This window comes from Neophocaena asiaeorientalis, unplaced genomic scaffold (assembly GCF_003031525.2).
Source record: "Neophocaena asiaeorientalis asiaeorientalis breed wild unplaced genomic scaffold, Neophocaena_asiaeorientalis_V1.1 scaffold657, whole genome shotgun sequence".
In the NCBI taxonomy this organism is placed as follows: Eukaryota; Metazoa; Chordata; class Mammalia; order Artiodactyla; family Phocoenidae; genus Neophocaena; species Neophocaena asiaeorientalis.
In genome coordinates this window covers 7267-24891 of record NW_020172727.1, presented here as the reverse complement: position 1 = coordinate 24891, position 17625 = coordinate 7267, and the positions used below count along the sequence as shown (strand labels likewise).

Sequence of the window (17625 nt, the reverse complement as noted above, 5' to 3'; positions counted from 1 at the left end):
GGTGTGATGGGTGGAAGGGTGGGAAGGAAGGTTAGCGAGGTACATGTGGGTAGTTAGTCCTGTGGACACTCTAAGAACATTTTAAAAAATCCCTTCCCCCCCCAAAGGGGTAGAAATTCCGTGTCTGCGTCACTCTGCACATTTTTCTGAAATTTTCACGACATGTAACATTCAGACTTTGATGTCAGCTGTCACCTTCCCCTTATAAATTCTTGAGAGCCTGGGAGAAGGAAGAAGGAGTAGCTTGCGGAGAGAGCCAGCGGCAGGTATGGGGACTCGGGGTAGAGGGGCCTTCTAGGAAGAGAGGCCAAGAATAAGCATTTTGCACTCCTCTAAGGGCAGTCAAGCTTTAAGGGAGTGATAAGCTCATGAGGCCAGGAAAGGCAGTACTGAACAAGTACCAACCCTAGACCGGGGGCTGGAGAGGCATGGCGCAAGGTTGTATTCGCCCCTGATTTTTACCCCCTCCCGACAATTCCTAAAGCCGAGCCTCCACCCGTCCATAGAAGTGAACCTGGGGACTTCCCTGGTGGTCCAGTGGCTAAGAATCTGCGCTCCCAATGCAGGAGACCTGGGTTCGATCCCTGGTCAGGGAACTGGATCCCGCACGCGCATGCCGCAACTAAGAGCTGGCACAGCCTAAATAAATACATACGTACATACGTACTTAAAGAAAAAAAAAAAAGAAAGAAATGACCCTGGCCTTTCCAAGAGAGGGGCAGATGCCAATCTTCCTCAGTTTCCAAGTCAGCTCATTTCAGATGAACCCAGTGACCACATCCATGCTGTCAGTACATCACTACGAGTCAAGGTCTAGACAATCCCATTATCTTCAGAGTTCGACAGGGGGATCAGCTAAGTTCAGTCTAGAAAGACTTTTCACTGCCCTGTGGACGTTTCCTACAATGGCATTTTCTTTCAGCAGTTTGGTTTTATGGTATCTGTTTGTAGTGCTGTTTGTATTTCTGGAATATGACATATCTCCTGGGCACTTTGTGAAAGATTCACTCAGTTCTTGGTTACACCTAATGCTATGGATGACTGACAGAGTAGCAGTTATGAATCCTTTACTTCTTTCTTTTTTTGAGAAGCACTAGATACTTTTCACGTGGCAGACAGCCACTTCACATCCCCCTCCCCCAATCAGCCTTAGTTTAGGCAAATTTATCTCAATATCGGTTTGGGGAAAAACAGCAGCTTGGAAGCCAGAGATGGTTTCTAATCCCAGATCTTCTACATGCCAGGTGTGTGACTTTGCACATTTACTCACTTTCTCTGGGCTTCTGTTTCCTCATTGGTAAAATGGGAGCACTGCTTTAATCTCTGGGTGGTGTGAAGGTACCATGAGTATAACGCACCTGGCGCAGTGCTTAGCATACGGCTGGAGCTACCTGCAAGAGCGTACAGTCTTGGACAGGAAAACTGGTAACATGCACATAACCTTTTTCCTGTGTAGGGGATAAAAACGAGACATATATAGCCCTATTTATTTCCCACTGTAACCTGTGCCATTATCTGCCCCTTCCCTGGGAGGAGTGACAGAGGAAGGAGAGGACAAATACCAGGCAAGGCAAGAAACTGGCTCTAGGGAAGCAGATGAAATAGTGGGAGGGTGTGTTCCTTTTCTAATATCGTACAACATATTGCCACAAACGTAGCAGCTTAAAACAGCGCCCACTTACGATCTTGAAATTTCTGTGGCTCAGGAATCTGGGCACGGGTTAACTGGGTCTTTTGCTCAGGGTCCCCTTGGCTTGCCATCAAAGTTTTGGTTGGGGCTGAGTTCTCATCTGAGGCTCAGGGGCCTCTGGGTTGTCGGCAGAATTCAGTTCCTTGAGGTTTGTAGGACCGAGGCCCTCAGCTCCTAGAGGCCCCATTACTTGCCACCTGGCCTTCCCTACAATGTGGCAGTTTGCTTTTTCAAGGCCAACAGGAGAGTATCGCTGCTTCTGCTTGTCTTTTTTTTTTTTTTAAGGGCTCACCTGATTAGACCAGATACACCACACTAGTTATCCCCCTTTTGATCGACTCAAAGTCAATTGAAGAGGGATCTTAAAATCCCATAATTCACAGATTCCACCTACACTCAAGGGGAGGGGACTATACAGGTTATGTACACGAGAAGGCAGGAATGAATCTTGGGGGCTACCCCAAGAATTCTGCCTACCGGACAGTTCCCTGGATATACCCAAGTAAGCTGAGGAGAGACCTTCTTGCTTCTCTTTGTATTATTTTTATGAGACCAAACGTTAAGTAAGAGAACTAAACCTACTACCTTGCATGGCTCAGCCAGGGTGAAATTGTTAAGTAGGGAAGAAAAGGGGGCAGGGTGAACCTGAAGATGTGGGACAACCTTGCACTGGCAGTGGCGCAGCGAGCTTATGAATGAGTGGATTCAACTTTTGTTGAACTGTTACTTAGGAAAAGGAATCGACTTTTTAAAGAAGGAAAATGGGATAGTTTTCCCTAGAAGAGCTCCATTAGTGCCTGTCTGCCTGCCTCTGGTGGACACACAGTACTAGGTAATGAATGCTCTGTAACCAAAGGACAAAACTGAAAGCAAAAGCTGTTCCCCACACAAAGATGGAGGGGCCACGGCCACTCAACCTCGTTTCTGAGGGGCTATCAAAATATAAGACCCTGAGCGTCTGGTCTGTGGTGCTGAGGGAATGAGGGGCTATAAGGCTCTCTGGTCTACCCCCAAGTCACCTGGGTCCAGCCCCAAATCCTGGCTTCTGCCTTCCCGCTGAAAGGATGAGCCTGGGAGAGGAGGTGCTCAGAAGTCCCTCTACTTCAGGGACTATCCACTGAACTTCCTGCCTCTTCTTTCCACCAGGCAAGCTTTCTGCTCTGTCCCTTCTCCCAGCTGTCACTAGCACATGAATTCACAGCCATTTCCGCTGAGTTTGGTAATGACCTCTGGCCTGTTGGGTGGGAGCTGACCTCTGCATCCAGGGAGAGGCTGACTTTTCGATCAGTCCTGGTCACTGAACCAGAGCATTCCTCTGAGGGGGGCTAAATAAAGGCTCTGTCTTCAGCACTTCCCCCTATTCTACACATGAGAGAAGGAGAGCTCTGATCCAGATGTGGCCCACCCTTTCTACCCCGAGGCCTCCCACACCTCATCTCAATGACCCCTGACTGGTTCACCAAGCACTTATGGTTTCCAATGACAGGGTTGAGGTTATAGAGTAACGCAAGAAAGAAAAGTTGCTGCCTTTATTCTTGGCCCCATAGAACCTTCCCCTAAAAATACTCTTCCCCTACCCAGGAAGATAATCCTGTGATCTCTAACCCTCGGGCTTGAAGTCCTCTCGGAGATAAAACACCAAGTGAGAATAAATCTAGGTCAAAGGGAGTCATCTGCTCTGTAGCTGAGGGTGTAAGAATATGATAGATAGTACACTCTGGTTATGGGTGTACAATACAATAGCTACCTGTGGCTATTTAAACTTAAGTTAAATAAAATTAAAGGTACTTGGTAGCCAGTGTGGCTAGTGGTTACCACATTGGACTGTACAGCTAATACAGCATTTCATCATCACAGAATTCTATTTGACGGCACTGTTTTAGAGGCATAGATAGCATTGTCCCTTTGACCCTGTCCATGTGATGTTTCTTTAGCATCTCTGGAAATATGTCCTTGTTTCTACCGGTGGTCCTCGTGGTTAGGATGTATTATTCTAGGGGGGGAAAAAACACTGCTAAAGACTGCTTAAGAAAACAAAAACAAAAACAACTGCTGTAAATGCAGTGCCGGGGGAGGGGGGGACTAATATCAAAAGGCTGCGTTTTCCCAATTTTCTTTCTTCTATTCCCGCCCGCCCCTTCTACAAAAGTATCTTCCCTTCTTTTACGTTTGCCTTCCTGCTTTATCTGTAGAGTGTCATGTTTTATGTAAGGCTTCCCAGACAAAGTGAAATGCTAGACCAGATTTCAAAAAGAAAAGGATCGGACAGGAACCAAAAGTTTGTTTGCGGCACAGGAATAAACAGTGGGACAGAATGCGCCCAAATCACACCCTGGGAAGAAAAGGAAAAGCAGAAGGAGAGGACGAGACTGGGAGATGCAGGGTAGGTCTTGTCCAGATAGTAGGTCTGGAGGGTAAAGCAGACTGGGGCACTTCTCGCCATTCCTGAGGCTGGCAGGCTGCCCAGGTGCTCAGGAGTTCCTCTGTGCAGTAACTTCCTAATCAGACTCTTCCTGCTTAGGAACAGTGCCTTCCATAAGAATTGATCTTTGACTCACGGGTGACCTCCGTCTTAGGCTCAGTGTGTGCATGAAGAAGACATAATAGGTTAAATGCTGTGTTTGCGGGAAGGAGGCCTTCTTCCTTGAGCTCTTGGAGGAGTCGCAAGGACCGTGTCCCTCTCCTCACCAGCACTGTCTGGTTTCCCTCCCTTAACACCAGTCACCCCTTAATGGGTTCTTTAATGCCTGTGCTCTCCCTGGACAAAACTAGGGAAGCTAAGCAATGCTTTGAAAGAAGGCAGACAGTGGAGATGGCAAGTAGAGGGCAGGATAATGCTCAACAGTGAGGGTCGGGGGCCGGGGGGTCACAGGAGACAGAAAGCAGGGCAAGGGAGGGGCAAAGTTCAAGCGGGCATCAGGAGCAGGTGTGCAGAACTATAGTTCTGAGGGCCTGCGGCCAGAAGACTGGAGCTGGGGCAAGCTTTTCCGCTCACTCCTGAGGCTCTTCTCTGCCTTCTTGGAAGGCAGGCCCTCACCCCACCCTGAAGCATGGCTGGCCAGGGGCTTGTCCAGGTTCACGAACAACCGTGTCAGACAGTGAGAAGTGAGGGTGTAGAGAGGAAACTGGCTGGTCGCAGACAGATGGTTGGTGTCCCGGGGTCTCCCACCCCTTGGCTTGGGGGCCCTATCTGTATCTATCCTATCTGTATCGTAAACTTCAGACCTTCCTCCAGCCGTAAGCAAGCTCCTCTTGTGAATGCAGCAGTCTGGATTTCTGCTCCACTCCACCCAGACTCCACCCCTGTCCCGCCCCAGGGTCTGCCAAATGCACAACTGAAAGCTTCGGATGGATAATGCCCTGTTTTCCTCTTTTGTCTTGCAGCTGTCTCCAACCTGGACATCGAGAGCAAGCTGAGCGTGTACTACCGTGCACCGTGGCACCAGCAGAGAAACATCTTCCTCCCGGCCACCAGGCCGCCCTGCGTGGAGGAGCTGCACCGCCACGCCCGGCAGAGCCTGCAAGCCCTGCGCAGAGGTGACTGATCTCGGGCTTGTGGGCATTTCGGGGAGAGAACTTGGAGCTCGTACCATCAAGGGGTTGTTTTCTGTCCCCTCGGTCCCGATACCTCCCCTTGTTAATAGCAAGTACTTTGAAATGCTCCCGTTTTCCACCCTGAAGTGAAATTCATGGGTAATATAACCTGCCTATTGATGTAACTAAAAATAGCATTATGGCCTGAATATGATAATAAAGAGAACTTAAAAGGAAAATTATTTATAATAATGATATTTGCAATATGCAAATGCCCAGGCACAGCTGCACTAGAAGACATAATGAAGAAGTCAGATGTTTGTGCCTATCAAAAGTAGGTTTGGATTAAGTAAAGACAGAGGTCGTTCTGAACACAAAGCACAGAGAAATGAAAGAGTCAGGGGGCAGGAGGACACAACCATAGAAACTGGTGCATTCAGCACATATTATACGTGAGCAAAAAAAAAAAAAAAAAACCCTCTGGATTTTAATTAAAAGAGAATTAGCTTTGACTCAGAAGTAGGTTCTAGGCTTTTCCCTTACAAGAAATTCTGGCGGGCTATCTGTGGGACCTGGGGCACTGTTTCAGTGTTCAGGACTGTACTATGCCTTGTAGGATGGCTGTCATCCTTGGCTCCAGCCCAATCATCTAACAACCAACCAGAACCTTCCCCAGGGGGTTTCTTCTGCTGCTGTTGAGAACCAGTGATCTGGTCCATTCTGCAGCAGAGCACATGGAGCCCTACAGAGGTCAGGACACTTGCTGAGGGTCACATGCAGCAGGTTAGGTACAGTGCCAGGACCCAGACCCCGCCCCCACCCCCAGAGCTCTTTTCCTCCGCACCATACACTGTGTCCTAGGGAAATAAATAAATAGTTCTAGTTCTCTCACAGTCCCGAGAAAGCCGGAGATAGGCACACAGCATTCAAGGTAGAAGATACAGCCTCCTCTTCCACTGGTTACTTTTCAGTGCCTTAAAGCCACTCTAATTAGGACAAGGAGATTAAAAACTGGCATCATCCTTTTCAGAGCCCCCTCCCTTGGTGTCAGAAGTCGGCATGCCAGCTTTTTTGGCCTTTAGATTTTTGCTATGGAGACACATGGGGTCTGTACATTCAGTGTCTTTGTTCCAAATTCCCTATGCTCCTTTAAGGAATGGTATTTTGCGAGAGTATTAAAATTCAAATAAAATATTTTTATGTCACTATCAAGATGATGGAGAAATAAAACGACAAATGTTGTTTTCAGCTTTTTTCTTCCTCACGTGTATGACTCCTCCCTTTTGCCCATCCCTTGTCTTTTTTTCCCTTTAATGAAAGAGCTAACCCACTAATACCCCTAATGCAACTGTTTCTAAAAATTCCCCTTGGTTATTAGTAGCAGATACTGTGACCCTTATAATGAAGGGTGACAGTATCCTCTCAACCTATCGCTGGCATTCTTACTATTCACTTCAATTTTATAGTTGGCTGAAAAGTTCTTTACCAAATTTTTAGTGCCAGCCACCTTCCAGAAAGCTTCGTTAACACTCTTACTGTCCCTCTGCAGCCTGGATTAGGCGCCCGTGCCATAATCGCCTGTGCATCGCCCCACTGTGCTGCGTATAAGCTTACAGCCTAATTAACCACTTACGGGCTTGTCTTCTACCATTAGTCCATGAGCAACTCAAGGACAAGGATGATATCTTATACATTTTTTTTTTACCTTTTTCTTTTCTTTTTTTTTTTTTGGCCACACCACGCGGCTTGTGGGATCTTAGTTCCCTGACCAGGGATTGAACCCCGGCCCTCGGCAGTGAGAGCACAGAGTCCTAACCACTGGACCGCCAGGGAATTCCCATAAATTATTTTTATTCAAAGCATTCAGCATGACCCTGACATAATAGTAGGTCCTCAATGAATGTCTGTGCAACTGAATCAAATTCTGCAGAAAACTGGTCGAGTACTGAGGGCAGAGAATGACGACAGAGGAATCTAATCATTCTCACTAAATACTTTCTCTGATCCCATCATTAGTTCCCGGACCGGGGCACGAACCCGTGTCCCCTGCATCGGCAGGCGGACTCTCAACCACTGCGCCACCAGGAAAGCCCGACATAATTATTTTTATCCCTTTATTATTATTCATAAGTCATCTCTGATTAGATTTTTCCAGATTCAACCAGATAACATTAAGCTGCTCGTAAGCTATCACGTTGCACTGTGTTGTCAGCTTTGGACTTAACAGGAGAACTAAGGAACAGCAAGCGCCAATATCAATTTTCTCAGAACTTCCTCCTGGGGGCTGAGAGATGGATATGGGGCCTCCTGGGGTTTGTAAGGAAGACGGAGGAGCTGCATCTTGCCCTCCACAGACAGGCTTGCTTTGTGGTTGTCTCAATAGCAAATCTTGGGTGTAGTAGTTTTAATAGCACTGCAGAGAGCCATAAACAGGAATTATAGGCATCACAGAATTAAAAACATGCAGTGTAGAATTAAAATTAGAAAGCGACTTTTTTTTTTTTTTTAACTCTTGTCCAAGAAAGAGTAGCTTAGTAGTGCATTCATCAGAATACCACTTCTGCCATCTGGTGGCCATGACTAATACTGACCTATCAGACAAGGCCTTGCTCACAAATGAGCTTCCCTGTAGGTTCTCTATTTGGACAGCTGGAATGTCCTGGCTTCCACCAGGAGGGAGTGGATGATGAAGCACAGACAAGCCAGGCTGTGGTGGCAGCAGCAGCGTGCTCCTTTTGGAAATGGGGCTATAAGGAGGGAGCTGGGGGACTGAGATCAGAACCGAGAAATTGGCTGCCTTCGAGATCTGCTCAACAGCCAAGCCCTCAACAAAGTCTCTCGAGGGCCAGGCACTGTGCTACACCTAGGATTCAGAGAGCAACAGTGTGTGGTCCTTGCCCACAAGGAATTCCTGGTCTACTGAGGGAGACAGGCAAGTAACCAGGTAATTTCAACACAGTGATATGGGGGCTCAGAGGAAAGGCACTAATGATGCCATGGAGCTTCAGGGAAGGCTCCTCAGAGGAAGCAGCATCCTAATGGATTTCAAGTTATTTAGAATCTGATTCCTCTTTTGTTCCTTCTTTTCTTAGCAGTTCTTTATGCTCAGAGCCAATAATGGCTTGAAGTGATACCAATGTTTATGTTTGTGAGACAGGGAGAGATTACTAAGAGGCGATAAAGAGAGATTTATATTTTATATTTCCTTTCCTTTCGAGTTTCAGGGCTGGGGTCTAAATTTCATTGGTCTAAGGGAATAAGCACCAAGAGTCTACTGCAGTTTCAGGCTCTAGTTGACGAATGTTCTCCTCACACCACCACCAGAAAGAAGTATTAGGGACCCATTAATCTACCTGCCTACTCCCGGCCTGGGGCAAATGAAAGGGCAGGAGGGGAGAAATTGAATGGGAAATTGAGTTGATATCTCCCTCCAGACTCCTCCCTTCCTTCTACCTTTTCCTAGCTAGTGACACCTATATTTTACTCTTCATTATGCATTTAAGAATATAAAAGCTTTTCCTTACACGGCCCATTTAGAAAAGCCCACTGTTTCCTTGCAGAGAAAAATGAGGGTGGTGCTGGAGGTGGGCACTTTAACACGGAAGACATTTATCTCAAACAGACCTCTTGGAAGGGAGATCAAGCTGGCAGAGTAGGACGTGGAGCTCACTTCCCCCCCTACAAATACATAAAAAAATACAGCTTCACCGGGAACGACTCTCACAGGATACCAGCTGAAAGCTGTCAAAAGATCTCATACAACCAAAGCTGCAAGAAAGATCCCCACATAACCGGGTAGGACGAAAGGACAGAAAAAAAAGAAGGAATCAGGATGGGACCTGCACCCCTGGAAGGGAGCTGTGAAAGAGGAAGGGTTCCCTCACCCTGGGAACCTCCTTCGCTGGCGGGAAGGTCCGCCAGGACAAGGGAGCTGCAGGGGCCTGGAATTTGCAAGAGAGGAGTGTGCCCGGGCCAACTTGCTGCCAAGCAGGATACAGAGGGACCGGCTGACAGCTGCCGTGCTGCCACACTTCCCGGCCTGAGATGCGTGCCTGCTGGTATGCACAGCTCGTGGGTGCTGAAACTCAGGCTTCAGTGGACAGACACGGGAAGAGGACTTGCTTTGGCTGCGCAGAGACATCCTGAAGAGCCTGGAGTGTGGTCTGGGCTGTAACTGGGGCTGCACACAGGACAGGGCACAGGTCCGCCAAAGGACCCCATTATCGACGCATGAAGGGCCGGGTACGGGTCCACCATAGACGCCTCACTGTCAGTGTGCTCGCTGCGGGGGTGCGGCTCCAGCCACACCAGACTTTGGGAGCACGCACGTACCGGGGCTGACGCCAGAGCCAATTATCAGCACTCCCACCATGGGGCGCAGCTCCGGCAGGCCTTGGGAGCTCATGCTTTGTGAACCTGCACACTTCAAAGGCAAGGCTGACGCTCGAGCCAATTATCAGCGCTCCCACAGCCGAGACGGGTCTCAGGGCGGCACCAGCAGCAGCGGATCTTGTGGGTGTGCACACCGGGTGGCAGGAGGCCTCACAGAGTCACAGGTCCTGGCGGACAGCTCCTGAGGAGGAACGCACAGCGGCTCCCAGAGGGAGTGCTCCGGTCCCGCCTACCTCACACTGCAGCTGAGAACCAGATCTCAGGGCCTCCCTGCCCCTGACAGGGCTGTGACAACCACAAAGCAAAGACGAGGCCCCACCCGACATACAGTGCAGGCTCTGGCCAGCACAACACCAAACACACCCCCCATCAAGGGGGAACAGTGGCCAGCACATGCTGAGGAAAGATGTGGCAGACATCCATACCAAATAGAGCCCTCACGCCAAAAATAATGGACTCACACAGTCTACCCCAGCACACTCCCACATAAAAACAGCCTTTCAAGACCACAGCAGATAACTGTTTCTCCTAAATTCGTGGAGTTAGAGAAATATAAGTAAAACGAAAATGCAGAGGAACTACTCCCAATTTAAAAGAATAAGAGAAATCCCCTGAGAGAACGATGAAACAAACCTCGCCAGTCTACCAGGCCCTGAGTTCAAAAAGGAGGTAATAAAAATGCTAAAGAACCTAAGAAACACTACTGATAGAAATGTAGATCACTGTAACAAGGAACTATTCAATAGAAACCACGAACAGGAGCCAGTCAAAATTAGACAACTCAATTGCCAAGCTAAAAACCGAGCTAAAGTCAGTAAACAGCAGACTTAAATAAGTCTAAATAGCAGAATGAATAAGTCATCTGGAAGATAAAATAACACAAACCACCCAATCAGAACAGCAAACAGAAAGACAAGTGAAAAAAAAAAAGTGAAAGCAACATACGAGATCCATGGGATAATATAAAGTGTGCACATAATACGGATTCCAGGAGAAGAAGAAAGAGAAGAAGGGATCGAAAATGTACCTGAAGAAATTCTGGCTGAAAAGTTCCCAAACCTAAAGAAGGAAACAGATATCCAGGTACAGGAATCACAGACCATCCCAAACAAGATGAACCCAAACTGATCCACACCAAGACACGTAATTAAAATGGCAAAAGTGAAAGATAAAGAGAGGATTCTAAAGGCAGCAAGAGAAAAACAGAGTCATTTACAAGGGAATATCATAAGGCTATCAGCTGACTTCTCTACAGAAACTTTGCAGGCCAGAAGGGAGTGGCAAGATACATTCAAAGTTCTGAAAGGAAAAAACCTGCAACCTCGGATACTCTGCCCAGCAAGATTATCATTCAGAATAGAAGGAGGGAGAAAGAATTTCTCAGACAAGCAAAAAACTAAAAGAATACAGCAACACGGCAATACTCATGAAAAGATATTCAACATCACTAATTATTAGAGAAATGCAAATCAAAACTACATTGAGGGCTTCCCTGGTGGCACAGTGGCTGAGAATCCACCTGCCAGTGCAGGGGACACGGGTTCGATCCCTGGTCCGGGAATATCCCGCATGCCATGGAGCAACTAAGCCCATGCGCCACAACCAATGAGCCTGCGCTCTAGAGCCCGCGTGCCACAACTACTGAGCCTGCATGCTGCAACTACTGAAACCCGCGTGCCTAGAGCCTGTGCTCTCAAGAGAAGCCACCGCAATGAGAAGCCCGCGCACCGCAACAAAGAGTAGCCCCTACTCGCCGCAACTAGAGGAAGCCTGTGAGCAGCAACGAAGACCCAACACAGCCAAAAATAAATCTGTAAAAATTAGTAAATAATAATAAAAAAAACTGCATTGAGATATCACCTCACACCAGTCAGAGTGGCTATCATCAAAAAATCCAGAAACAGTAAATGCTGGAGAGGGTGCTGATGGGAATGTAAATTGGTACAGCCACTATGGAGCAGAGTATGGAGGTTCCTTAAAAAAACTAAAAATAGACCTACCGTATGATCCTGCAATCCCACTCCTGGGCATATATCCAGAGAAAAACATGGTCTGAGAGGATACATGCACCCCAATGTTCATTGCAGCACTGACAATAGCCAAGACACGCAAGCAACCTAAATGTCCATCAACAGAGGAATGCATAAAGAAGATGTGGTGTATATATACAATGGAATATTACTCAGCCATTAAAAAGAATGAAATAATGCCATCTGCAGCAACATGGATGGACCCAGAGAGTGTCATACTGACTGAAGGAAGTCAGACAGAAAAAGTGAGATAGATATCATATGATATTGCTTATATGCAGAATCTTAAAAAAAAATGATACAAATGTACTTATTTAAGAAATCAAAACAGACTCACAGACTTAGAGAACAAACTTATGGTTCCAGGGCAAGGGTGGCTAGTCAGGGAGTTTGGGATGGACATGTACACACTGCTATACTTAAAATGGATAACCAACAAGGACCTACTGTGTAAAACAGGGGACTCTGCTCAATATTATGTAACAACCTAAATGGGAAAAGAATTTGATAAAGAATAGATACGTGCATATGTATAACTGAATCACTTTGCTGTATACCTGGAACTAACACAACATTGTTAATCAACTATACTCCAGTATAAAATAAAAAGTTAAAAAAAGAAGAATATAGAAATACTAAGCCTATCCTAAAAGAAATATTGAAAGGTCTCCTCTAAACAGAAAAGAAGCAAGAATCTATAGGAAAGGGAAAATCAGAACAGGAAAGGCAAATATATAAAAGGACTGAAGATCACTTAAATAAGCCAGTACATAAACTTTAAAACAATCAAAAAATTTGTGAAAGCAATTATAACTATAAGGAACAACAAAAGGATAAACATGAAGACGTAAAAGAGGACATCAGAATCACAGAATGTGGGAGAGGGGAGAAAGAATATGTCGTTTTTTTAGAATGTGTTTGAGCTTACACGACTATCAGTCTAAGGCAAGAAGATACAGTTACGGTTTAACATACTTGAAAACCAGGGTAACCACAAATTAAAAACATACAGTGGTCTCACAAAAGCCAAAAAGAAAGGAACTCAAGCATAATACAAAAGAAAACCATAAAACTACAAAAGGAAAAACAAAAAGAAGGAACAAAGAAGAAATACAAAATCAACTGGAAAACAAGGTTTAAAATGGCAATAAATACATACTTATCAATAATTACTTTAAATGTCAATAGACTAAATGCTCTGATAAAAAGACATAGATTGGCAGATTGGATAGTAAAACAAGAACCTACAATCTGCTGCCTATAAGAGACCCACTGTAGGGTTAAAGACATGCATAGATTGAAAGTGAGGGGATGGAAAAAGATATTTCATGCAAATGGAAATGACAAGAAAGCGAGGGTAGCGATACTCATATCAGAAAAAATAGACTTTAAAACAAAGGCCATGAATAAAGACAAAGAAGGACCCTGTATTAATGATAAAAGGATCAATATAAGAAGAGGATGATATTACACTCATTAACGTATATGTATGCAATATAGGAGCACCTAAATACATGAAACAAATACTAACAGACATAAAAGGAGAAACTGATGGGAATACGATAGTAGCAGGAGATTTTAACACCCCACTGACATCAATGGACAGATCTTCCAAACAGAAAATCAGTAAGGCAACAGAGACTCTAAATTACACATTACAACAGACTTAATTGATATCTACAGGACACTACATCCAAGAAAACCAAAATACACACTCTTTTCAAGTACACATGGAACATTCTCTAGGGTAGACCACATACTAAGACACAAAACAAGCCTCAACAAATTTAAGAGAAAAGAAATTACCTCAAGCATCTTCTCTGACCACAATGGCATGAAACTAGAAATCAACCACAGAAAGAAAAATGAGAAAAAAATGATTACATAGAGACTAAACAACATGCTACTAAAAAAAATGAGTCAACAATTAAATCAAAGAGAAAATTTTTAAAAATACCTCAAGACAAAGGAAAATAAAAACACATGGGCTTCCCTGGTGGCGCAGTGGTTGAGATTCCACCTGCCAATGCAGGGGACACGGGTTCGTGCCCCAGTCCAGGAAGATACCACATGCCGTGGAGCGGCTAGGCCCGTGAACCATGGCCGCTGAGCCTGTGCTCCGCAACGGGAGAGGCCACAACAGTGAGAGGCCCGCGTACCACACACACACACACACACACACACACACACACACACACACATACACACACACACACACAAAGCCCACAGCCATCCGAAATCTATGGGATGCAGTCCTGAGAGAGAAGCTTCCAGCAATACACGTTTTCCTCAAAAAATAAGAAAAATCTCAAACAACCTAACCTTCCACCTAAAAGGATTAGAAAAGAACATACAAAACCTAAAGTCAGCAGACGGAAGGAAATAAAGATCAGAGAGGAAATAAATAAAATAGAATTACAAATAATAAAAAAGTCAATAAAACCAAGAGCTGTTTTTTGAAAGGGTAAAACAAAATCGATGAACCTCTAGCCAGGCTCACCAAGAACAAAAGAGAGAGGACCCAAATAAACAAAATAAGAAATGAAAGAGAAACAACAACCAATACCACAGAAGCACAAAAAATCTTAAGGAAAAAACCATGAACAGTTTATATGCCAACAAAATGGACAACCTAGAAGAAACTGACAAGTTTCTAGAAACATACAGCCTGCCAAAACTGAATCAAAAAGAAACAGATAATTTGAACAGCCCGATCACTAGAAGTAAAATAGAATCTGTATAAAACAACAACAACAACAACAACAAACCTCCCTGCAAACAAAAGTCTAGGACCAGATGGCTTCACTGGGGAATTCTACCAAACAAAAAGAAGAACTCATACCTATCTTTCTCAAACTATTCCAAACGACTGAAGAGGAGGGAACACTCCCAAAATCATTTTATGAAGCCACTATCACCCTTATACCAAAACCAGACAACGATACTACAAAAAAAACAAAATCACAGGTCAGTATCTTTGATGAATATAGATGGAAAATTCCTCAACAAAATATTAGCAAACTGAATCCAACAACACATAAGAAGGATCATACACCATGATCAAGTTGGATTCATTCCAAGGTCACAAGGATGGTTCAACATACACAAATCAATCAACGTGATACACCGTATCAACAAAAGAAAAGACAAAAACAACATGATCATCTCAATAGATGCAGAAAAAGCATTTGATAAAATTCAACATCCATTCATGATAAAAATTCTCACCAAAGCAGGTATAGAGGGACCATATCTCAACATAATAAAATCCATTTACAACAAACCCACAGCGCATATAATACTCAACAGTGAAAAGGTGAAATCCTTCCCACTAAATTCTGGAACAAGATAAGGATGCCCACTCTCACCGCTTCTATTCAACACAGTATTGGAAGTCCTAGCCACAGCAGTCAGACAAGAAAAAGAAATAAAAGGTATCCAAATTGGAAGGGAAGAGATAAAATTGTCATTGTACGCAGATGACATGACACTCTATATAGAAGACCCTAAAGACTCCACACAAAAACTGTTAGAATAAATGAATTCAGCAAGGTAGCAGGATACAAGATCAATATACAGAAATCTGTTGCATTTCTTTATACTAACAATGAAATATCAGAAAGAGAAAGTAAAAAAACAATCCCGTTTACAATTGTGCAAAGGGCTTCCCTGGTGGCACAGTGGTTAAGAATCCACCTGCCAACGCAGGGGACACGGGTTCGAGCCCTGGCCTGGGAAGATCCCACATGCCGCGGAGCAACTAAGCCCGTGCGCCACAACTACTGAGGCTGCGCTCTAGAGCCTGTGTGCCACAACTACTGAGCCCCCGTGCCACAACTACTGAAGCCTGCACACCTAGAGCCTGTGCTCTGCAACAAGAGAGGCCACCGCGATGAGAAGCCCGTGCACTGCAACAAAGAGTAGCCCCCGCTCGCCGCAACTAGAGAAAGCCCACACGCAGCAATGAAGACCCAAAGCAGCCAAAAAGATAAAATAAATTTAAATAAATAAATAAATAAATAAAACCTAACCAAAGAGATGAAAGACCTATACGCTGAGAACTATAAAACACTGATAAAGGAAACTGAAAATGATACGAAGAAATGGAAAGCTATCCCATGCTCTTGGATTGGAATAATTAATATTGTTAAAACAGCCATACTACCCAAAGCAATCTACAGATTCCACATGATCTCTATCAAATTACCCGTGATATTTTTCACAGAGCTAGAACACAGAATCCTAAAATTTATATGGAACTACAAAAGACCAAGAATTGCCAAGGCAACTCTGAGGGAAAAGAACAAAGCTGGAGGCATAACCCTCCCAGATTTCAGACAATACTGCAAAGCTACAGTAATCCAAACAGCATGGTATTGGTACCAAAACAGACATATAGATCAAAAGAACAGAATAGAGATCCCAGAAATAAACCCACACACCTACAGTCAATTAATCTTCAACAAAGGAGGCAAGAATATACAATGGAGAAAAGACAGTCCCTTCAGCAAGTGGTGTTGGGAAAGCTGGACAGCCTCATGTAAATCAGTGAAGTTAGAACACAACCTCACACCATACACAAAAATAAACCTAAAATGGCTTAAAGACTTAAACATAAGATATGACACCATAAAACTCCTGGAAGAGAACATAGGCAAAACATTCTCGGACATAAATTGTAGTAATGTTTTCTTAGATCAGTCTCCCAAGGTAAAAGAAGTAAACGCAAAAATAAATAAATGGAACCTAGTCAAACTTACAGGTTTTTTCACAGCAAAGCAAACCATAAACAAAATGAAAAGACAACCTACAGACTGGGAAAAAATATTTGCAAACGATGAGAACGACAAGGGCTTAATTTCCAAAATATACAGACACCTCATACAACTCAGTATCAAAAAACAAACAAACAACCCAATCAATAACTGGGCAGAAGACCTAAATAGACATTTCTCCAAAGAAGACATACAGTTGGCCAACAGGCACATGAAAAAATGCTCAACATCGCTAATTATTGGGAAAATGCAAATTAAAACTACAAGGAGTTATCACCTCACACCAGTCAGAATGGCCATCATCAAAAAGTCTAAAAATAATAAATGCTGGAGATGGTGTGGAGAACAGGGAACCCTCCTATGCCGTTGGTGGAATGTAAATTGGTGCAGCCACTATGGAGAACAGTATGGAGGTTCCTTAAAAAACTAAAAATAGAGTTACCATATGATCCAGCAAACCCACTCCTGGGCATATACCTAGACACAACTATAATTCAAAAAGATACATGCACTGCTATGTTCATTGCAGCACTATTTACAACAGCCAAGACATAGAAGCAACCTGAGAGTCCATCAATAGATGAATGGATAAAGAAGATGTGGTGTATATACAATGGAATATTACTCGGCACTAAAAAAGAATGAAATATTGCCATTTGCAGCAACATGGATGGACCTAGAGATTATCATACCAAGTAAGTCAGACAGAGAAAGACAAATATTATATGATATCATTTATGTGTGGAATCTAAAAAAAAAATACAAATTCATTTATTGACCAAACAGAAACAGACTCATAGACATAGAAAACAAACTTATGGTTACCAAAGGGGAAAGGGGAGGCGGAGGGATTAAATCAGGAGTATGGGATTAACAGATACACAGCACTATATATAAAATAGATAAACAACAAGGATTTACTGTATAGCACAGGGAACTATATTCAGCATCTTGTAATAACCTATATTGGAAAAGAATCTGAAGCTGTATGCCTGAAACTAACACAGTATTGTATTCCATTGGTTTTTTTCCTTAATTAATTTATTTTTCGCTGCATTGGGTCTTCATTGCTGCGTGCAGGCTTGTCTCCAGTTGCGGCGAGCGGGGGCTACTCTTTGTTGCGGTGCACGGGCTTCTCATTGCGGTGGCTTCTCTTGTTGTGGAGCGTGGGCTTCAGTAGTTGTGGCTCGCAGGCTTGGCTGCT

General features: G+C 44.3%; 1 protein-coding gene across 1 annotated transcript in view; it reads left to right on the top strand.

The window, feature by feature from the left end:
* NHS (NHS actin remodeling regulator) overlaps positions 1 to 17625 on the top strand; it is a 293480-nt gene that overhangs the window by 274862 nt on the left and 993 nt on the right. The window contains exon 2 of the mRNA XM_024740300.1: positions 5075 to 5227. Within this exon, the coding sequence (XP_024596068.1) occupies positions 5075 to 5227 (153 nt within the window). The remainder of the gene's footprint in view (positions 1 to 5074; positions 5228 to 17625) is intronic.